We start from the raw sequence: 24453 nt of genomic DNA, 5'->3' as shown, positions 1-24453 counted from the left end.
AGTTCTGAGTTTTGTTCTTCCTCTGTCACTAGAGTCTTCCCAAACCAAAGGCTTAAGTCTGCCTTTGGTATCTGAAATTCATGAACCTCGCAATGAATTCAAGACAGGCAAAATAATGAAGAAATAAGTTACCATTATTTCCAACTTCAATGATCTGCAGGACAGAATTGGTCACACCTTCAAATGGCATCTTCCTCCTAACTTTAATTATAATAGTACAGAGTTTTGTAACAACTGTAATCTTTTTTAAAAAGGATACAAAGGAACCTTAAAATCATAGTTCCTAAAAGTCACATGTTTTCTCTTGCAGATTCAACTGCGATCAGCCAGTTGAAAGAACCGGACTGTGATTATCTCAAGAAGGGTCACAAATGACATTTGAAATTTAATGAGTCCTGAACAGACAATGGGGTCTTCTAAAGGTGTGAAAACTCAGCCCTTTGATACCGACAGGAAAGACCTCTTCAAAAGACTTCAATTTAATTAAATTCTTTATCCTGTGGAACAATGTTAAGTCAATCAGCCAGTTTTGTGTTTCTGAACTCTATAAAGAAGGCTGTAAGTGCCATTTTATGTGGCAGTATGAGAAACAATACCAGTATTCAGCTGAACCAGCTATGAACCACATAGAAGAGCTAGGTTCCCCATCACCTGGGGTTACAGAATAGGGTATTTGAAAAATCATCCCCGTTCTGCTGAAAATAGATCACGATGTGGAAATGCAGTGTTGGACTTGATAAACACAGTAAGGAGCCTCAAACACTAGGTTGAAGTCCAACAGGTTTATTTGGTAGCAAAAGCTGCTCCTTCATCAGGTAAGTGAGAGTTCTGTTCACAAACAAGGCTTTAAAGATTGTCACTGAGACTGTCACTGAGCAGAGACTGATAGCCAAGTTCCGCACACGAGGATGGCCTCAACCGGGATCTTGGATTCATGTCATACTATCTGAACCCCCATGACTTGCCTGGCCTTGCAAAATCTCACTAACTGTTCTGTCTGGAGACAATGCATATCTCTTTAACCTGTGCTCACATTGTCTGTACTTTTGAGACTTGATTACCTCGCATTTCAACCATTATTTTGTAAATGGAGTTTGTCTCTTTATATGCCCTGTTTGTGAACAGAACTCCCACCCACCTGATGAAGGAGCAGTGAGCGCTCCGAAAGCTGGTGGCTTTTGCTACCAAATAAACCTGTTGGACTTTAACCTGGTGTTGTGAAAATAGATCTGACAGTTCCAAAAAAAAAATCATGCAGCTCCTAGGGTTATTAAGTTTTTAGTAAGGACAGTCTTGCCTCTCCCAGCACTTTTTCTACTATCAGGTCCATCTATGCAGGATAACTCCAACTATCCAACTTTAAAAGCCATGATTTAAGATGACAAGATGTTGGAGAAGAAGGCCATTCAGCTCATTCAATGAAATCATAACTGTTCTGATATGATAATCCTCAATTCTACTTTCCTGCCTAATCCCATAAATCCTCGATTCCCTTACTAATTAAAAATCTGTCTCTCTCAATCTTGAACATACTTAACGACCCAGCCTCTACAGCCCTCTATGGTAAAGAATTCCATAGATTCACTACCTAACAGAAGAAATTCCTCCTCATCTCTCTTTGAAATGGGCGACCCCTTACTCTGAGGTTATGTCCTCTAATCCTAGACTCTCCCACAAGGGGAAATATCTACCCTATCAAGCCCTATGAGAATCCTATATGTGATGATAAATTTGCCTCTCATTCTCCTAATCTCCAGCAAGTACAAGCCCAACCTATTCAACCCCTCCTCTTAAGCAGCTGCTAAACGGAATGTCAAGTTTCAACTCTTGGAGAGAGAGAGAGAATTCCAGCCACAGGCCTACAATGATTTCCCATTGGCTGATTAGAAATCTCAGTTTTAAATGTCTTTCTTTTCCCTCTCCTTTTATCTGCATTTTAACTTCATTAACTGAAGTACAGACACAAAGATTATCTATCATTTTTACTTAAGTAACTTGCAGCAGTAATTTTGTAATAAACTTGTTTTGGAATACTGCTCGACTGTTGTGTTATTTTTAAATTGAATCGCTCAAATTAAAAAGGGGGCTGCATATGTACACACAATAATTCTTAATTCGCAGACTACACTGAGCAAGTACCTTGTGATACTACCCTAACAAGCACTAACACAATATGGAAATTTGAAACAAAGTCCACTTTCTAGCAGCTGGACAAACTTAGTTAGTTGCCAACTTGGAACTCTTTTCAGTCTTAAAACTTAAACAGCACATATATATGTAGTTATATTGAACTAATTCTGCTTCCAGTTCCCTCCACAGTGACAATATAGTAGTTATTCATTATAATGGTACTTTTCTATACAAGATATATTTGAAGCAATAAAAATAAATACAATTTTAAATTGATATTTAATGCAACTACTAACCATGTACTCCTCCAATATATTTTTTAAAAGATAAAGTAGAAATGTGATTTAAAGATGCTTTAGGGATTTACACAATGATGCTCTATTGAAGCACAAATCATCGTTTTTAATATATTTTAAAAGTTTATTTTCCTGTCCTTAAAATCTTGATGTGCCATGTATAATTGCCCATAGAAAGGGTAACATGGTCCAAGATTTCCCCTGCTTCTCTTAAACCGAGCAATTTGGAGCAATCAATCCCCTTAAGATTTTGTCTTTTTTCGTCAGCCACATCTTCAAGAAGAGACAATGTGAGGAATCACAGTTGGAAACCCACAGCCTTCGCAACATTATGGTTCGCCAAACTGCTCCAACTAATGTATCTTCTTTCTACTCTTGATCAACTAGAAACTTCTAGAATAACAAAACTATGTATTTATTAATTGTGCCATGAACATAGATCTGCAGGTGTGATGTATCAGACAAACAGCAACTGAAAAGAAAAATTGGCCACCATTATCACGAGTTTCTGTTCATATGTTGCTGTCGACAAACAAATCTAATAAAGTTTAAAGTTTATTTATTTATTAGTCACAAGTAAGGCTTACATTAACATTGCAATGAAATTACTGTGAAAGTCCCTGAGTCGCTATAGTTTGGTGTCAGTTCGGGTCAATGCACCTAACCAGCACTTTTTCAATGTTGAAAAGATGATTAAACTGGAATTCCAGATGGTTTCTACAACCTATAAAACAACTGATTATTAATCACAAAATGACAAAGGTTATGGCCTAGATCATAATCTTTCAGAATGTAGAAACATGATGGAAACAATTGCCAAAATAGAATGTCGCGCAACAATAAACATTTAACCATCGATGCCTCTGGGAATATGAGCTAAGAAAATTTTAGTCAGCAGAAGTACACTGTATAGTGTACTTGGTCAGACTACTGTTCTTTTTATAGGAATGCTGGAATCTGGATTTTGAACTACATACGTGATGATAAAAATTTGTCTATTAAGGAAACCAATAAAATTTGTCACATGGACCTTGAAATATATTTCTGGCAGACCAGATTGATATCCATTTTCGATTAAACAGATCTAAAAATTAAAATTAGATATAATGGTCTGAACGGAGGCTAAAATATTCTTAGTTGACTACAACTCATGCTGCAATTTAAAAAATAATACCAACTGGCACTTTCTGTTCACGATCCTAAAGTATTGTCCAATATCTTAACAGTGCAAGCAATATCTTAACAGTTGGTCACAAAGATAGTTACATACCATTTCCATTTTATAGATTAGTTGGTTTGGATGTGACTTATTGCAATGTTATGGACAGGAAGGGAGTTAATTTAAACAGCATTAATTTATCCTCTCACCATTGTAGCCTGCTTCTACTATTACAAATGCTGGTGTATTTCTCAACACCTCAGTTTTGGCGTGACCCAATTTCTACTAATAGTTCTATAGAAAACTAGAGATAGGATGAACTCAAAGGGTTAATTCATTTGAACACATTCAACACTATTCTCCCCTGAATCTGGCTAAGTTAGGGGTTCCATTCGTAGACACGCAGGGTAGAATAGGTGTAGGGTGATGCGGGGGCGCGGGCTCGTTGGGCCGAAGGGCCTGTTTCCCGTGCTGGGTTGTTCTTTGTTAAATGCTGGGTTAGGGGTTGGGGGGGGGGGGGGGGTAAGTTGTCAATGTCCTTTGCACTCATACAGTATAAAAGGATAGAGAAAATAAAGATTTATAGTTCAGAGGTCACAGAGAAAATAAATATTGTTTCACATGGATCCACAGTCCAGATTCCAAGTCCAATGAGGCATTCCTACATGGGGGTCGGGGGCGCGCGAGAATACGTGCTGTGCAATTCACTTCTCCGATGGTGTTGACATCACACATTGAGATGTGTGTGCAGGGATGAGGTCAGTCTTGGAGACAAAGGCACAGAAATTCCAGGAAAGACAATGTAGATGGGACCAGGTGTCCAAACTTGGACCAGGGCTCTTTTTCCACAAGGCTGCTTGTTGACAAGGCATGTGTATCCCTCACATTGATCCCAGAGATAGTTATATATCTCAACTGTTAAAGACTTGAAAGGAAGGTTGTAGGGCCCTGGTCTAGCAGACAAGGAGGCTCTGGTAATAAAATGCAGATCAGCTTGATGTTGCTGTCTTTAACTTGGACTGTACAGCCAGGGGAGGACATTAATGTCTCTTCAGAGCTAACAAAGTATGGGTTTCCTTGATACTGCTAAGTAGCTCTTTTGTTCAAGGTCACAGACAGATATGGTGATAAACATATCAATGTATATATTTCATTAAAAAAAGGGGTCTCAATCCCCACAGAATGGCCTTTGCATTTGTTCAGCTCGAAGTCTGAAATTATACCAGGCCTTAATAATCATTGAACTTTGCATAGTAAATCATATTTTCAAACAATAGTAAGCAAAGTTGAAGGAATACTTGTGCTTTTGTGACCTTCAGCCGACTATCTGCCAGTTGATAAGCAGATATCAAAGTCAACATGTTCCTTAACTTTCTGTTTAATTCACAAAGTAACCTGTATATTAGAATGACTGTTTTTTTGTCCTGCTGTCGCTGGGAGTATCATGGGGTTTGAAATTGACAGGATGCTTTGGAAGTACTTCGATACTGGATTCACACTCATTCTCACTTCAGCACAAAACTGTATTGTAGTAACAGGATTGTAGACCCCAGTATCAGAAGGGAATGAGGGCAGGGAGAAGGTCAGCGATCACGGAAAAGGGGTAAGGAATTGTTGGGAGAAGTGGCAGCAAGAGATCATTAATTATTAGTGGGAAAGATAGAAAAAAAGGATTGGCCAAAGGCTACTTTGAGGGGATGGAAAGCGGTCCTGTTTCTTTTCCAAGCATGTGAAGAATGCTGGAAAAGTCAGAGAACAAGGAAAATTACAGCACAGGAACAGGCCCTTTGGCCCTCCAAGCTTGCACAGACCAGGGTGCCCAACTGAACTAAAACCCTTACCCTTCCGGGGATCATATCCCTCTATTGCCATCCTATTCGTGTATTTGTCAAGACGCCCCTTAAAAGTCACTATCATATCTGCTTCTACTTTCACTCCCGACAGCAAATTCCCTGCATCCACCACCTTCTGTGTAAAAAATTTGCCTTGTACATCTCCTTTAAACCTTGCTCCTTCAACCTATGCCCCCTAGTAACTGACTCTTCCACCCTGGGAAAAAGCTTCTGACTACTTATTCTGTCCATGTTCCTCAATCTTGTAGTCTTCTATTAGGTTGCCCCTCAACCTCCATCGTTCCAGTGAGAACAAACCAAGGTTTTTCCAACATCTCCTCATAGTTAATGCCCTCCATACCAGGCAACATCCTGGTAAATCTTTTCTGTACCCGCTCCAAACCCTCCACATCCTTCTGGTAGTATGGGGCCAGAACTGAACACTATATTCCAAGTGCCGCCTAACTAAGTATCTATAAAGCTGCAACATAAACTTGCCAATTTTTAAATTTAATGCCCTGGCTGATTAAGGCAAGTAGGCCGTATGCCTTCTTGAATACCTTCCCTTTTGCACTGCGACTTTCATTGACCTGTGTATCTGTACACCCAAGTCCCTCTGCCAAATAATAATCTTAAGGTATCTGCCGTTTGATGTATACTTACCATCTGTATTAGACCTTCCAAAATACAATATCTCACATCTGTCTGGATTAAACTCCATCTGCCATCTCTCCACCCAAGTTTTCAACCGATCTATATCTTGTTGTATCTTCTGATAATCTTCATCGCTATCTGTAAATCCACCAACCTTTGTGTCATCCGCATACTTACTAATCAAACCAGTTACATTTTCCTCCAAATCATTTATATATTATAAATAGGAGGTCCCAGCACTGACCCCTGAGAAATGCCACTTGTCACAGCCCTCCATTCAAAAACGTACCCTTCCACTGCTACCCTGTCTTCTCTGACTGAGCCAGTTCTGCTTCCATTTTGCCAGCTCACCTCTGATCCCACGTGACTTCACCTTCGGCACCAGTCTGTCATGATGGACCTTGTCAAAGGCCTCACTGAAGTCCACGTGGACAACATCCACGGCCCTATCCTCATCAATCATCTTCGTCACTTCCTCAAAAAACTCAATCAAGTGAGGCACAACCTCCCCTTCACAAAATAATGTTGCCTCTCGCTAATACATCCAATTATTTCAGCTGCTTGCTGACCTTCCTGTTCGCCAACCCTCTTGCTTGACACTCATTGTGCAACCCTTGACTCAAAGCTGTCTCGCTCCAAAACTGTTCTTCCTGCCTCTTCCCACTCATCTCCCAAACACACTCTCAGTTAGAGGGCACGTTGTAGGACGAGCAGAAAATTTGGTGAGTGAGAGAGTCATCAAGCGAGAGGGCTAGCAATCAAGAGAGACAGCAAGCAGAAAGGTAGCATATTTCTTCTATATTTTTTAAATGTATTTAATTTCAAAAAGTTATTTCATTTACAAATATAGGAATTTAGCAATATAAAGTATTTCAACATATAGGGTTTAATATTTTAATTTTTTTTCTGACAAGAACGGTGCCACACAGAACCCAACAACAGCTTTGATTTTTACTGTAATGGAAAAATATTTGGTTAAAGCCATTTTACCTAAATTTACACTTTCTAGGATGCAATAAAATATTAAACAAGAAATCACTGTATTTAAATTTCTAACATGTCTAGGGAAAAAAACAAAATGATTAAAGTTCAATCTATTAACAAGCTGTGTGATTAGTAAACAAAAGCAAGCATTGATATTAAAAGAAAGCTCAGTTTGATCTACTGATTTTGTCTTTGTTCTTTTCAAAATAAGGATCAGATGCTGTGGGCTATTCAAAAGTCAAACACAAGGTGTACTTTGTTCCTGCAGTAAAATTACTGCACTCCTATAAAATGCAAATGACTGTTCAAATGTAAACAGTCAACGTTCTTATCACACAATGGGCAAATCGTTAAAGCAAAATAGCACAAACAGTGGAGACAAATGTGGTTTTGCTGCACAGCTTATTGTGCTAGTCATAGGAAGTTGTATCTTTGAAACGTTAATTTTGTTAAGCATTATTGTTTGTATTTCTAGACATGACCTCAAGTTTCAGCTGCTCCTGAAATTCAAATAGCATTTTTGAAACAGAACATTGAAAAATATTTTAATCTTTGGATTTTATTTTCAGAGTCACTTAAATTCCATCCAAACATTATAAAAGCCATTTAAAAGTTGAATGTTATTCGTCTCAATAAAAAAAATCTGCATAAGGTTTTGTCAGGTGTTTTGATGATGCATTATATGAAAACACAATATTATCTGAATTGTGGAGGGATGCATGGCTAAAGAAGCAAAGAACAGAGATAAACTGTGGAAGTTTCTAGAATGTGTTGCTGCTTATAGCTGAAAGTCAGTGCTCAGAAATGAGAAATAAACTATTTCCAAAAATGTAAACAAATTAACAATAGAAAAAGAGATAAAAATACATAAATCTTAAGAGGTGAAACTCAAAGGCCATGAAAAAGACATATGGGATTCTCATTTTAGAGAAAGAATTAACTTGCATCTATGTAACTTCTTTCACTTCTTCAGAAAGATCTCAAAGTGCTTTATAGTTAATAAGTTACTTTTGAAGTACAGTCACTATTGTTTTGTAGACAAATGCTACAGCCAATTCAAACACAAAGTTCCCAAGTAACAATGATGTAATCACCAATTAAATTGTTTTTGATGATGTTGGTTTAAAGGTAAACATTGGATTCCAGCATAACTTCTTCTTCAAATAGTGCTGGGGGATATTTTACATCCCATCTGTAAGGGAAAGATGGTTACCAGCCTTGGTGGTGGCAATATCAATGGGATTTACTAAGGCTAAAGGATATGGTACATCAAACTACTGCTGGCTGTCTCTGGAGGGAGGTCTTTTATATGCATTTTGCTTGGCTTAATGTCTCAGCCAAAAGGGCGGCACCTCTGACAGTGCAGCATTACATTGAAATATAAATAAAGCAGCATGGAGGTCATGCTGAATTTGTACATGGCATTGGTTGGGTTACAACCACATGCAATTCTAGGCATTCCATAATAGAAAAAAAAAATTAGTCATGAAAAAGATGCAGTAAAGATTCAATAGAATAAAATAATAAACAGTAGAAAAACTGGTATTTCTTTCATCAGAATATTGAATAGAGTTTTCAAAATTATAAAAGCATTTTGAAGGAGTAAATTGTGAAAGATTCTTGTTATTGCTTGAGAAAATGGCATCAGGGATAGAGATATAGATAGAAGGTAGAATCCCTATAGCACACAAGGAGGCCACTTGGCCCATCAAGTCTGCACCAACCACAATCTTACCCAAGCTCCATCCCTCAACCTCAAGTATTTACCCTGACACTACGGGGTAATTTAGCATAACCAATCAACCTAACCCACAAATTTGTGTGGGGGAGGAAACCGATGCACACATGAGGAGAACGTGCAAAGTCCGCACAGACAGTGATCCAAGCCAGGAATCGAACTCGGGTCCCTGGCGCTGTGAGGCAGCAGTGCTAACCACTGTGTCATTGTGCCACCCTGTTATTAGTAAACTAATAAACAAGAAATTTAGAACAGGTTTTTCATATGAAGCTTTATTAGAACATTAACTGGGATCCTGTTAGAGACTACTGAGGAACATTATTTTAAAGTTGGTTAAATATTTCAAGAGAAAGAAAATAAAATTGAAGAAAAAGGCAGGGAAGCGACATTTGAGTAGACAGTTCCATTTGGAGAGCCAGTATTGGTTCAGGTACATATTGCTGATTGCCCTGTTGTGCTGCAGTCTTTCACAATTAGATGACCCATCAACAAAATCTACCACCAGGGTATCCAATAACTGACTTTGCATGTGACCACTTGCAGCATCGTTTTTCGGGTTAACTGCCGAAATGCTGTGGAATGTACAATGTATGCCTGAAACCTTAAACATGACTCATCTAATCACAACTCAACGAATTTGGCAGAACTGTGAGACCTGAAAGTGGATTTTATCAAAAAATCCCAGAAAATAAAGAAATACTTAACAGATTAGAAACTAATGGTGGACCAAATGCAGTTTTTCATCCATCCGTACATAAAGAACTATAAAGGCAAGTTGCTGCAAGCACTGGATACATTTTTCTAGACAGACAGAAGTAATATTTGGCTTTAATGCTCTAGTTATATGCTATTACTACTGAAAGAATATCATTTGTTTTTCTTGGCTTTACCATTTCTTGATGTAATTACATGCAAAACATCAGCAGGAAATTAAAGTTCATCCTCCAGACCTTCATCGCACAACAGGATGCCATTACTCAGTCATCTATTTTTGATTGTTATAATTGCTACTTTGAATAAGTTTTAATATACAAAGAGTGGAATGAAAGCTGTTCTATAGCATCACCATATATTTGTTTTATGTCTGTACAAAATGCATACATCAATAGCAATATTTAGAACTGCAATACTGGACCTGGTAAAATTCCCTCCATTAGTAAAGTTTTGTTTAGTAAGTCACATATAGATGGGAAGCTGTTGCTGTTGGATTTGACTAAAAGCGATAGTTTACTGAAAATTTCATTCATTGTTCAATATTGCAGGGCATTTGCAACAATCTCAGAGTAAGCTCCAAAGGGACCACAAGTTTAGTCAAAAATATCAACATTGCTTAAAATCTCAGTAGCTGAAACAACTTTGCGCAATTTCCAAATTAACATTTGCCTCCACCATTGTTCTGTTCTACTGAAAGCTATGTGGCTCTACACAGCTCAAAACTAATTTGAACTTTAACTCTTACATTAAATTCAATTATGGCTCTGCAACATGAACAACGGTGTTCTTTATCCTTCTGGTTGCCAGTATAATCACACATACAGTGCTAATAGCAATATATTTATATGATTGCATTTCAAAGTTCAATGACATTGATAACTTTGCTCACCTGCTGAATCTGAGGGCAGGGTAGAGTAATGGAAAGTCTAATGTGTAGGTTCTCGTAATTGTCACTAACTAATGTATTACAGTTAAACAGATAGGATCAATTATGGTTAGATCTGATAAATACCATCATGTCCAAATACTTTTTCAAAACAGTAAATAATTAAACAAAAATAATTTACAATGAGTCAGTTTTATCATGTCTATTATCATGCCAAAGACGACACACAAGATTCAACCATACTCAGGCATTTCTCCCTTGTACCAATTCTCAAGGTCTGAGGTCAGACTCTGGTTCAATGTTGCACAGAAAAGATGAGCAGTTAAGATAACTAAACCCACAGTGTGTTGAACTAGACATACTACATTACAGACAGGAAAAAATAAACAGAATGCACCCATAACTTCACCAGCCACACTATGCACTCATATAGATGAGAATCAATAACAATAGACTGCATATAAGAGATAATGGTTGGGAGCTGAAAATGGGTTATGAAAATTCCTTTGTAGGGGACACCTAATAGTTACTTACCATGCAATAACAAAATAGAAATGACATCAGGTTCTGGATATTCTTGCATTGCAATGTCTCATCATAAATACTGCCAGAACTAGTCATACATTTCCAATTTTTAAGAAAACAAACTATATATAAAGTATATGTTCATTAGCTAATTGGCTGGTCTCTAGTGATTGGGTATTGTCTATTTCACTGCATTAATTTCATTGCATACTATAAATACCAGAAATGGATGGATTCATTTATACAATGTACAGTCACTATAAATACATAATGTGAATGAATCTGTCTGAAAAGTATGTTACACTTACATACATTTTGTGCCGGCATGCACATTGTTATATCAAAATCCTACTAGACTTGTAGACTTACTAAATGCTGGGACGGATATGTCACATGAAAAAATAATGAGTCTTATAAAAGACCCTTGCTTCAATAGCAGCTGATATGGGTTATTATCAGTCAAAACCCTTGTACTCTTTAAAAATGCAGAAAAATGGAAAATCAAGTTACAGGTTTAAATTCAAATAAGACCATCAAAAGGAATACATCAAAAATTAATTTAGAAGATGAATGTTCAAGTCTGAAACTGAAAAACAGACTTTCCTCAGACAGCTAATCTATTCTGTAATTTACTGATACTGCCTGGTGGTAAATGTTCCATGGATTCAACAATGGCTAATTATTTGAAGCAAGTTGGTCTACACTATACTGCTAGGCTAGCTTGATAGCCAGTATTCACTAAGCCATTTACCATGTTTTTTTCTCCAATTCGAATTGAAAGATTTATTGCAGTTTCTGATTTTCCATTTGTATATTCCACAGGAAAAGGTCTGCCTTTCAGATGGCAATAAAATTATTAACACCACCAGACATTATTTAATCCATTGCACTTCATAGAAATCAAGCTAACAATCTAATATATTTTATCTCACTAAATACAGATTAAAGCTGAGAATTGATTGAACTTACTCACAGATAAACTAATGGGACAGAAACCCCTAGTTGCAAATTTGGCAACTTGCTACCCATATTCCTGAGGCAATTCAATTCTTCACATCACAAAATGCCACCCCTTTCACAAACACTTCAGCATCTTTTGACATATTTATGTTTAAACATGCCTTTTCATCAGTCCACAGAACATCACAAAAATAATAGAGAAAAAACACATAACAGGAATTACAGTAGTGAAATGGTGGGGTCCAAACAGCCTTGATGTAAGACCTCAGACTTCATTGGATTAAAGATGATATCATGTGAGCAGAACATGCAGCAAAAACTGCAAGTTCCTATCTATATGTAAGTGGCTGGAGGTTGATGGGGGCAACTGGATTCTCAGGGAGGAAGGGGTTGGGCCTGGAGGCATGCAATTGGTGGTTCAGGGGTTGTGAATGGTGTGGTTGGTTGGGTGGGAGCTCACAATCTATAAACAGGAAGGGAGATCACCGGCTGGTGGCTGTGGAGACAGGAAGCCTTGGAAGTTGGAATTCTTGAGTCCAGTAGCAACATTGTTCTGGATACTGAATTTGGTATGTAAATTACCTTTGTTTTTAAAAATGCAGGTAATGTTTGTAATTGGTTTCCCTGCAACTGGGTGCCAAATGGCAAACCAATGTTGAAGCAAGGACATGGTCAGGTATTAAGGCCCTTACATGCGCAAACTGTCTAACATGTCCTTCAGCTCTAGGTAAAGGACATCCCTTGTCTGTCCTAATCCAATATGGTAGATGGCATCTGTAAGCACACTGACTGCCTGTCATTTTGGGTCCATGGGAGGCTGGTGAAAATCTGAAAATTGACTGCTGTGGGGTTCAATTTAACACTAATGTCTAGCAGATATTGCTCCATCTGAGTAGCAAGCATATTGTGTACATCAAGCACCAATTTTGCATTCTAATTTCTTTGTAATTTGTTGGCTTATTTGGAGATATGATGTCATTTCTGAATATTTCATTTGCATTTTAAAAATCTCTGCATAATGTGTAATTTTCATTGCATAGTTGCTGTATTCTTTAGCAAGTTAGGATGTGGAGGGCTGGAAGTACATCAATATTTGCATCCTGTTGCTTAACCAGAATATTTTGAAATCCACTGTTTTAAACATACAGTACCAAATCAAATTAGGGAAATGTTGGCCTGCACATAGAGCATTTTTATCAAAAATAGCTTGACAAAATTTGTCTTCAAAATAAAAATAGAAGAACTTTAAAGTTTTCAAAGGAGTTAGGAAAACTTTCCCCATCAATAAACATAAGATCATTTCTAAGGATCCAGTGTTGGTTGACACTATCATTTGTAATGTGAATTTTGTTTGGATGTTTTAAGAATGCTCATCTTTCAGTTTCTCGAGTGTGCAACAAATCAGTTCAGAGTATTGCACTTCATTTTATTTCACAAGTGTCTCTGTGAACAATATTGTTATTTAACCATAACAGCAGCTCCTTCATGCAAGAATAGTCTTAGTGACCTGACTTTCAGCGTGCTGCCACAAGCTTTCACTAAATCAACACACACATAACAAAGTGACAGGTGTTACGTCTTTAACAGCAACCCATGCTTTGGTCGAGTCACTGTCAGTTCATTTATATACATAGTAAATCCTCACAAGCCTGTCAAATGCATCTTTGATCAAACAATATATGCAGGTTTCACCGTCAATATGATTAATAATACCAAGGGCTGCTTTGCCAGAGAATTCTGTCATAGATATACTACAGCTCAAGAATAAACCAAAACTATAGACTTAGAGAAACAATTACCCAACAAACATCTATTGTACAACGTCCTATCTTTTCTGGTTTTAGTCACAATTGTATAGCACTTAAAGGTTTTATATTTAAATAAGGTGGTGCTATAACGGGTGACACACTGCTCCAATAACGATCGATTCTGAACTTGGGTGACTGTGCGGAGTTTCCACGTTCTCTCTGTGTCTGCATGGGTTTCCTTGGGGTTCTTCCCACAGTCCAATGATGTGCTGGTTAGGTGGATCGGTCATGCTAAATTGCCCCTTAAGTGTCCAACAATGTGTAGGTTAGACGGATTCGCCATGGTAAGTGAGTGGTTTATGAAGAAAGTGTGGGCCTGGTAGGATGCTCTTTTGAAGAGTGGTGCAGTCTCAATGGGTAGACTGGTCTCCTTCTGCACTTTAGGGGTACTTATTTTATTGTTCCATTAAGCAAGAGTTAATTTTATCTTTGGACTATTTTCAATTTTGTCTTATAACACAGCAGAAAATAACAGGTGAGAAAGCAGTTATTAAGCAGAAGTTAAAATTGGTATTAAAAGGTATGATGTTTACAGTAATATCATGCCATAAATCCTCTGTACAGGTAGCAAAATGGACGTTCAACGAAAAGTTGTTATCCAGATCTGAGGCTTTTGTTATTTCTCCTTTTCGTTTTGTTAAATATAGATCTCATTGATTTGAATTCACGTCAATTCGTCATTTTGTAACAACCATATTTTGGCCATTAAAGAAATTTCAACTTACACTTTGGTAAAATTGCAGCAAAGTATAGCCATATCATGAACCGGGAGTTAGATTGATGAGATTTTTTTCACACAACACAATTAAAACAAGCAATTATGCAATATGGGAAGGAAATCGCTGGAGACGTACAAATTTCTTGCTGAAAATTCACGTTCACAACAGCAAAATAGGTTCTAAACGTGGAGCCAAAGCATGAGACAAATCAGATTTTGCACCACTATAGTCTGGTTAACACTATATTACCCCTGCTGCCTGGTCTGCTGCGACTCCTGGAACGACTGCGTTGTCTCTGAAGACGTGACCTGCCCAACAGTCTGTAGTAATAGGATGGACGTCCTGAAATTTTTCTGTTGTTAACTGACATTTTGTCAGTAGTTTCTTCAAACTGAACAAACTAAGCTCCTCAGTGCTGAAAGTCCTTCACAAGGGTGAATGCACACAGCAAAATTCCATAACAGAACTTCTTTTAAAGTGCAAGCTTGTCCAAGCTTGTTGTTAGTCATACTTCTACACAATGAGAAGATAAGCCTGTTGCATTTGGAAACTGAATGCTGTAGCATTCTATGGACCAGAGAGCAGGAGTTGAGCTTTACCAAATCCTGAACTGGAGTTTTTCCATTCACATTGTGACTTCTTGTAAAAGAACAAAATACATCAGACGTTCATATCCTATTGCTAAGTTGCACTGTAAGTAAACTACTACACCAAAAAATACAATTCTACTAAAGTTTACCAAGTAATAAGCTAAAACATTAACATGACATTCTACAAGTAGTTGCTCTGTAGGAATCTATTCCAGGTTTTCAAAAAATACATGGGGCCCATACGAAGTTAAAGGCAGTACGGAAATGAGCCAATCAAGTTAACATTAGATGGGTTCAGGTCAAGTAGGCAAGTTCACAGCTGGACAACAGATGAATCCAATTTCATACTAGAATTAAAAGTGAACTTTAGAATATGCTCTAGCCCTCATCACTGAAATTCAGACAGAGTAACAATGTTTTATAAGCAAATCAGGACGTTCAGAATGCAGTACTGGTTTTACACCATTTGCCAAGCCTATGGGGAATACTGAAGGCGAGTAAGGTAAACTCCATAAGCTTATTAAAGAAAGTATTTAATTTTAGCTCCCTATTTTCATTTACATGCTTAAGTTTATTGTGTTATTTTAATCTCAGTGGGTTACACAAACTCTCATCACTGTATAAGGAAAATAAGTTTTCTTATATCAAAGAAATGGAAATGAATGTATGTTAACAAGCAAAGGGAAAAACATGACTCTTTATGAAAGTACAAATGAATTAATTTAGGTACATATTCATTTTCATATTTACAACATACTCAGTGCTATTAATAATTGTAGCTGTTTCTTTTTATGTTTTTATCCAGATAAAATAAAATTGCAAACTGTTAAGACATGAACAATGACATTTCACGACAGCAAATTAAGCATTTCAATGTCCACAAGTGACTGGAAAGCTCTATTCTTTAGCTGGAAACTTGATTCAACACAGGAAGGTATATTTGGTTCAATAGCTCACCAGTTGCCCATGGAAACAGGATTTTCAGGAAATGTCAGTTCTCGAAGACAGGAATCTACACTTCTCACAAAATTTCAATTTGGGACTGTTTTGAGAGGTTTAAATTTTGCCTCAGGTCAGTAAAACAGTGCAATTTTGAAAAGATTAACCGCTGCAGAATTGACATCTTATAAACAGCAAGGAATTCAAAAAAGGCCAAAAATTTATATTTCCTAATAGTCCTTTCACCCTCCCCTGTGTGCTGCACAAATCTGATAGACACTTAGGCTGCTGCCTCCAGGCTAAAGAAATTCCTTTGAAGCTCAAAATTGTTTTCCTATGGCTATCAGTTTATTACAGTCACCTGCAAACAACATTACTCGAAAATTATTTTTAAATTGAAACAGCCCACAGTGCTGTAATTACAACACAATCAGCAGCATATGGTCATAATTTTAATAGCATTCTCTACACCATTTTAATGCCTCCAATATTTCTGACAAGGTCTAGTTATTTTTTTTTAAAGAGGTTGCTTATTTGCTGCATAAATCTATCCACCGTGCACAAAAACTTTGAAGCACTTGCACAGTGTAACCTTTACACTGACCAAGGTGAGGAATGTTAGTGTTGTGAAATGGGAAGTTTTCCCACTTCACAGTTTACATTAAACTTTGTCAAACATCGCAGCCAGACACAATGAAAAAAGCTCCTTCTATTCTAACAATGCTGTTCAGTCCCAACTTCACTAGAACACAATATATTGCACCAGCACGACTTTATCCATTTTCCACTGCAGCCATCCTGTGGGCCTCCCTCTGAATGTCACTGCCAATTAATGCTGAATTAGGATTAGTTTTACGTGTTGTACCAAGGAACTGGATTGACATTGTCCAGGTTCACATCACATGGATCCTTGTGACCTGATGTTTTCTGCGCATTTTAAGCAGGTCAAAAATTCTGTTCATCACAAGAATACACTTTTGGCTAAATGCCTAGGCCAGAATCATTTTGCAGAATGTTCAGCAGCTTCTTCAGTGAAGGTCTCCATGGCGGCAATGCAGAAAAATAACTCAGGTGAAATCGGATACAGTACTGCTTGCAGAAAGTTCTCTGGCCTGCCCGCTTTACCCTTCGATAAATGGCAGCTTTATTTTGAAAAAAGTGACAAATCACACGCAATCAATTAATCATTCTGCAATTGCCTGCAAAGATGCTTTCATCACTTAAAATTTAAAAGGTTTTTTTGCCACCCATAACAGCACTGGATTCCAGGGCACCTTATCAAGGGCAATTAGGCACAGGCAACAAATTGCCAGCAATGCTCACATCCCATGAAAGTATGAAAAATCCGATGGCATAGTTTGCAGCACACATGCTGGGTGAAACACTTCCATCGAATGCACATCATTACAAAGTACCTGCCTTTGTTTGGGCAAACATCATCACCATGTTGGTGTAATTCCAAGAGAGGGGACACAAAGCAGGGTGAAAATAGTATACCTTGAACAGAAAACCTAGACAGTATATCAATTTTAAAATGATAAAAATAGGAATGAATGAATACTACATATGCTTAAGCAACTGTTCTCAGAAACAGTTATCTATTATTTACGTCAGGAACATGTTTACTCAAGGTTGCACAGTTGTCCAAGATAACATTTATGTCTTAGACAAGTTCCTTGCTAGCCAGAAAATGCAAACTTAAAAAAAAACTTAATGAACAATATAAATTGAATTTGCCAACTTCTTCAAATTTTGGGCTACATTTTCTACCTATATTTGTGGTCAATGAGCACCAGATGTCTCTTGTTATGAAATGTAAGGAGATAGCTGCTCAAGAGGCATACGCATAGAAAAATTATGAAATGTAATCAAAACATTTCTAGGATAAGGAAATTCAATTTTTCATAAGCTGGAAGAACAACATCTGGTGTGGCATTGCGATTGAATGAATTTTCAACTTATTCTAACCTAATTTCCCTATGTTCCTCCAAGGTTTGCTGTTTCGGTTACTGGAATTACCAAGGGTACACCCACCAGAATATTTGACATCATTTTGTATTCAAATACAATGAGTAATCATTTGACACCAAAAGGTCCAACAGTAACCACTTCAGTGTTTCCTAATGAATGACATTCAAGATCCAAACAAAGTGATATTTCACACATCTAAGATTCTCATAGGAGCATGTGACTTAGGGGCACGAGTACGCCATTGGGTCCTTTTGAGCCTACGCCGCTATTCATTAAGATCATGGCTGATCATCCAATTCACCAGCTTAATCCTGCCTTTGTCCCAAATCCTTTGATCACCTTGGCCCCAAGAGCTATACCTAATTCCTCCTTACCATCATGCTCTACAAGCTGGTAAGATCGCGTGAGAGCTGAGAAATCAGGTTCTTGTCTCCTGCGATCTTACCAACACCGGATACCATTTCCTGCAGGAGGCTGAATAAATTATGGAAATCTAATTTTTATATAATTTAAAATCAAATTACTGAATCCAGGATGTCATCGTCCAGACTCTCTTGCCTCTGTGGCCTCACTGGGAGAAGTTTTCTCTGGTGGGATTCACAGCTGGTCCAGACATAATGGCCTCGTCAGGAGAAGCGGAGGTCATTAGGCAACCCCCCCCCCCCCCCCCCAGGAGTCAGGGGCAAGGAGGGCAGTGTTCCTTGGGCACTGCCAGCCTAGTATGCTGAGTGCCAGCCTGGCACCACCCCACTCTCTCCCCCTACAGGCGAGAAATGGTTTTTGCTTTTTTTTCATGCAGTGAATGTATTAGATTTGAACTTGCCCAGAAGATGGATCAGAAACTCTCCCATTTTCACCCTTGTCCTGGACTTATCGCTTCCACAATGTTTTGCCCTCAACTGCTTTCTGTGATGGAGAATTCTACAACCTTACCACTCTTTGGGTGAAGAAATTTCTCCTTATCGCTGCCCTAAAAAGTTTATCCTGCATCCTTATGATTACCAACCCTGGTTCTGGACTCCCCCACCATCAGAAACAACCTTCCTGCATCTACCCTGCCTAGTCACGTTCGAATTTTATAGGTTTCTTTGAGATGCCCCCTCGTCCTTCTGAATGTCAGCGAATATAATCCCAACCAACTCAATCTCCTCATACTTCAGTCCCGCCATCTCAGGAATCAGTCTGGTAAACCTTCGCTGTACTCCCTCTATAGCAAGAACATCCTTCCTCAAGTAAGGAAACCAAAACTGCACACAATATTCCAAGCCTCACCAGGGTACTGGCAGCAAGACATCTCTGCCCCTGTACTCAAATCCTCTTGCCATGAAGGCCAACACACCATTTGCCTTCTTTATGGCCTGCTGTACCTGCATGGTGACCTTCAGCAACTGGTGTACGAAGACACCCAGGTCTCACTGCACAGTCCCCTCGCTTAATTTATAGCCGGATAATAATCTGCCTTTCTACTTTTGCTACTAAGATGGATAAACTCACATTTATCCACACCATCCTGAGCATCCACAATGCATTTGCCCAATCACACTGAAGCATCTCTACATCCCTCTCAATTTACTCTTCCACCCAGCTTTGTGTCATCTGCAAATCTGCAGATATTACATATAATTCCCTCATCTAAATCAGTAATACATATTGTGAATAGCTAGGTTCCCAGCGGCATCCCACTAGCCCTTAAAAGATCCGTTTATTCCTACTCTTTGTTTCCTATCTGCCAACCAGTTTCCTATCCACTTCACTCAATATATCACCCCAAATCCACACCCACTTTAAGTTCACATGCTAATCTCTCATGTGGGACTTTGGTGAAAGCCTTCCAAAAGTCCAAATAAACCATATCCACTAGCTCCCCCTCATTAACTCTGATCAGGTGTGGTCTCAACTCCACCTTTCTATCTGCCACCCATATCTTCTGACTCCCTTGTCTATCAAAAATCTATCTAACTCAGCCAGAAATAATTCAATGAGCAAATCACCATTGCTTTCGGTGGAAGAGACTAACAAGCCCTCAGAAATCTTATCTCCACCTTTCCTGCCACATCAGTCTAAAAATGGTCAACCACCTACGTCACTGGGTTCCCGACTCTCCTAATTTGATTTTAAAATCCAAATCAACCTGCACAATTATTTTTAACACAGTTACACGTGGACAGGTGGTAAGAGAGCTGTTTCAGGCTCAATTCCATCGACAGCGGTAGGACCAGCAGGTTGCCTCCTACCTTTTTTCAAAGCCCTTAAGCTAGTCCTAATTACCCGCATTTGGCCTATATCCCTCCATACCCATTTTACCCATGTAACTGTCTAAATGCTTTCTGAAAGACAAAATTGTACCCGTCTCTACTACCACTTATGGCAGCTTGTTCCAGATACTCACTACCCTCTGAAAAAAATTGCCCCTCTGGACACTTGTATCTCTTCCCTCTCACCTTAAATATATGCCTTCTCGTTCTAGATTCCCCTACCTTTGAAAAAAGATATTATCTAGCTGATCTATGCCCCTCATTATTTTATAGACCTCTATAAGATCACCCCTCAGCCTTCCATGCTCTTGAGACAAAAGTCCCAGTCTATCCAGCCTCTCCTCATAACTCAAATCAAGTCCCAGTGGCATCCTTGTAAATCTCTTCTGCACTCTTTCTAGTTAAATAATATCCTTTCTATAATAGGGTGACCAGAACTGTACACAGCTTTCTAAGTGTGGCCTTACCAATGTCTTGTACGGCTTTAACAAAACGTCCCAACTCCTGTATTCAATGTTCTGACCAATGAAACCAAGCATGCTGAATGCCTTCTTCACCACTCTGTCCACCTGTGACTCCACTTTCAAGGAGCTATGAACCTGTACCATTAGATCTCTTTGTTCTGTAACTCTCCCTACCGCCCTATCGTTAACTGAGTAAGCCCTGCCCTGGTTCAATTCACCAAAATGCATCACTTCACATTTATCTAAATTAAACTCCATGTGCCATTCATCAGCCCACTGACCCAATTGATCATCAGCTTTGTTACGAATGTTTCTTTCAATTTGATATATCCTCAACTTCGTTATCTAAGCCACAGATGATGCACCCTTCTCAAAGAGTCTTTTTATTATTAGGATAATTCTTTGCTGAGACCTATTAAATATCTCCTTAAAAAATTCTTATTGCATCTCTCCTGTCCCACCTTTTAACCTAGTTTCTCCTTTCACATTAATTAGCTCTGCTTTCATACCTTTACAATGACTTTATTTGCAGGTTTAAAACACTAGTCTTTGACGTAACCTTTAACCGTTCAAACTGCATGTGAAATTCTGTCATGTAATAATCACCATCACCTCAAGGCTTCTTTACCATGAGGTTACTGATTAATCCTGCACATTAAAAGGTCCACAATAGTCCGTTTCCTGTATGACTCTTGTGAAAAATTGTCCCGAATACACAAACTCATTCCCCAGACTACCTTTGTGAATATGATTCAATGCTAATCATCCATGATTATTGAAGTATCTTTCTTACAGGCCCCATTTATTTCTTCCTGTACATTCTGTCCTGCAGTGTAATTAATGCTAACAGGCATATAAACGACTCCCACAAGTGACCACTTACCTTTTGTACTTGCCTCAACACAAACCTATTCTGCATCTTACTCTTTCATGCTAAGGTCATCTCTTGTCAAGCTTAATTAACAGAATTACCCCACCACCTTTCCAGAAATGCTAAATAGCCTTCAATATTCAGATCCAAGTCTTGGTCACTTTGCAACCATGCCTTTGGAATGATTATTAGGTGATATATATTCATTTCTATCTGTGCTAACAACGCATCAGTTTTGTCACAAATGCTGTGTGCATTTAGATATTGATAGGTTTTCCCAATGAACTGAGCCAGAAAGGACAACTACATTTCAGTGCTTGATCATTTACCACTTATTTCCTACTTAAAGGGTAACATGAAACTTAGAAACACTTGGCACTTATATCTGGCAGTCAAGCAACACAGAAAAATTAAATTCAATTTCCAGCCCTTAGAAAACTATTAACATAACCATAGTAGGCAGGCTGCTCAGCAACCCAGTGCATTTATTTTCTTGATGCTATCATAAAGTCTCATGTCAAGACATGAGTATAGTTGCACTTCTTGGTATAATACAAATGAATCACGAACAGAATTTAAAAATCCTTTCAACTTGTTCAGACCTCTATGTGCCCTTGTGTTTCAAAATGATCCTAATTACACCACTGCCAGTTTTGTAGCAAATAATAATGCAGACTTGACTGTCAGTTACGTGATAATGAATAGATAATTTATCCCTTTCTGATTGTCTGTGCTAAGACTGGCACAGAGGTCCATGACATGATTTTTATTTCCATCAATGAGGGAACCAAATTACTCATAAGCAGTAAAGTCATTGATTCAAATGTAGCTTTATGTAGCAATAGATCCAGGTCTTGTGAGTACACATTACAAGTTGGTCTTCCCGAGTTCCTTCAGAAATCTGGAGAGTGGGAGCACTTCTCTGCCAAATCAGCTCCCGGGCGACAAATATTAGGCAACCACTACAAAGAAGTTAAGCTTTTTGTCTTCCATCAGTAATTATGCAAAGGTAAAATTATAGGAAGCTCACACCTTTGTCCAGAAGCCAAATTCAAAATCTTTTCTGTCGTCTCTGCAATGCATAAACTGAACTTTATTCAGTAAAAGATGTCCATTTATGTAGAACATTGCTAGCCTCAGGATGTTTTAAAGTGCCTCACAGCACTTAATAATTAAGTATTATTTGAAATGAAATTATTGTATTGTAGGAAGCACAGCAGTCAATTTGCACATTGCAAGGTCCCACAAATAGCAATATGATAATGCCAAGCCAATCTGTTTTTAGATGTTGGTTGAGGGATAAATATTCGCCATGAGGTGGACATGCCACATCTCCACATCGTGGCTACCATCGACACCGCAAACTGCTCACTCCAAGTGGAGAGGATCACCAAGAAGATGGTGCATATCCAAACAGGATAAGTATTAGCCAGGAAGACATTACTAGCTTTTTTTCAAAAAAGTGCCATAATATCTTTACATCCATTCAATAGGGCAGATAAATCTTCAGTTTGACATTTCTGCTGAAACATGGACTTCCACTTGTGTAACACTGTGGTATCAGCCTATACTTTTATAAATGGGGTTCTGGACTAGAATTCAACTGTCTGACTCAGTCAGGAGTGCCACTTGTTCAAGTTACGGCTGACCTCATAGATGTCATTTGTCCTACAATACTGCCCAAATCAAATCTAGTGCTCTTTCTTCGATCTGTATAACAGCACATTTGCTCACTTGGGAGGTCTCACTAACCATTTCCATATGAGACACCAGAAGTTGTGCATAATTTTAAGAACAGTGGGCAGCAATGCCATTATTAATGAAATAAATCAGTGGACTCCAGCAACAACTCAGTATAGATTATGCTCTCTTCCTTACCATTAGAATGTTAACTGTGTTACATCACAACAGAAGGGGCACACTTAAGTAGCACTCAACTTTCTTTTTTCCCACCATGAAACTGAAAGGCTCAAGACTCAGTGGACAAAGCATTCTATGCAAATGCTACCTAAGAGTTTTCAGAATTTTCTGTTTTTTGTTAACATTTGTTTCATTTTACCAGTATTTGGCACAGTGGTTAGCACTGCTGCCTCACAGTACCAAGGACACGATTTCAATTCCCGGCTTCGGTCACTGCCTGCGTAGAATCTGCATGTTCTCCCCATGTCTGTGTGAGTTTCCCGAGTGCTCCAGTTTCCTCCCACACTCCAAAAGACGTGCTGGTTAGATGTACTGATCATGTTAATTCTCCCTCAGGTGTACCTGAACAGGCATTGGAGCGTGGCAAAAGTATGGTATTATTACTGTAAAGAGTGTAACAAAAGGCAGAAGAGTTGCCACAGGCTTGTGGAGTTACAGGACAGGTAGCCTATTGAAAAGATTGAATGAACAAAGATTGATGGTGCAGCTACCACAGAAATATAATCTTTGTCCTCAGTTGTCATACCACACCAATATTCTAAACAAATTACAACTTATTAAAATGGTAAGACTACAACAGATCATTACAAGCATGTGAAAAGGAGAGAAAGCTATAAAAACATTCACAAAAAATGAAACCACTACCACAATTATTCAGTCTCAACAAAATGTTCTATAGATTTTTATTTCTTTCACTAGCTTTTTTGTTTAAACAACATTTCAGTTTTGAAATAGTTTACTTATATTTGAACGGTCGTTTGAAAGTATGGATACAATAAAATTGCTTTTTCCTTTAAAAAGAATCTTACAAAGTATAAAAATCACAATTTAAAATGTTTGAGGCAAAATAGTTTAAAAAAATGAACAGTCATTCCGGTACAGCACAATGATTGCTTTACTTCCTGTATGCTTACAGGAAATTGTTTATTAATCAGCAATAAATGCCATACTATAGTACTTAAATAGTTATTCAAAATCATTTTTACGATAATGCAACCAGAGTTGCATGATTCTCCAGCCACCCTCCACACTTCCCAT

At 38.2% G+C, this 24453-nt stretch overlaps 1 protein-coding gene across 5 annotated transcripts in view; it reads right to left on the bottom strand.

Moving 5' to 3' along the window:
- Positions 1–24453, bottom strand: part of LOC145358418 (disabled homolog 2-interacting protein-like) — a 739003-nt gene that overhangs the window by 372243 nt on the left and 342307 nt on the right. Inside the window, exon 1 of one of the 5 annotated variants that reach the window (XM_080212475.1) lies at positions 14655–14834. The exons of the other annotated variants lie outside the window; for them this stretch is intronic. Coding sequence (XP_080068601.1) covers positions 14655–14775 — 121 coding nt within the window. The 5' untranslated portion in view covers positions 14776–14834. Of the gene's footprint in view, positions 1–14654; positions 14835–24453 lie in introns of those variants that run through there. 5 annotated transcript variants of the gene reach the window in all.

Source organism: Carcharhinus amblyrhynchos, chromosome 25, assembly GCF_965287045.1.
Source record: "Carcharhinus amblyrhynchos chromosome 25, sCarAmb.v2.hapA, whole genome shotgun sequence".
In the NCBI taxonomy this organism is placed as follows: domain Eukaryota; kingdom Metazoa; phylum Chordata; class Chondrichthyes; order Carcharhiniformes; family Carcharhinidae; genus Carcharhinus; species Carcharhinus amblyrhynchos.
This window is presented reverse-complemented; position numbering and strand designations above follow the sequence as displayed.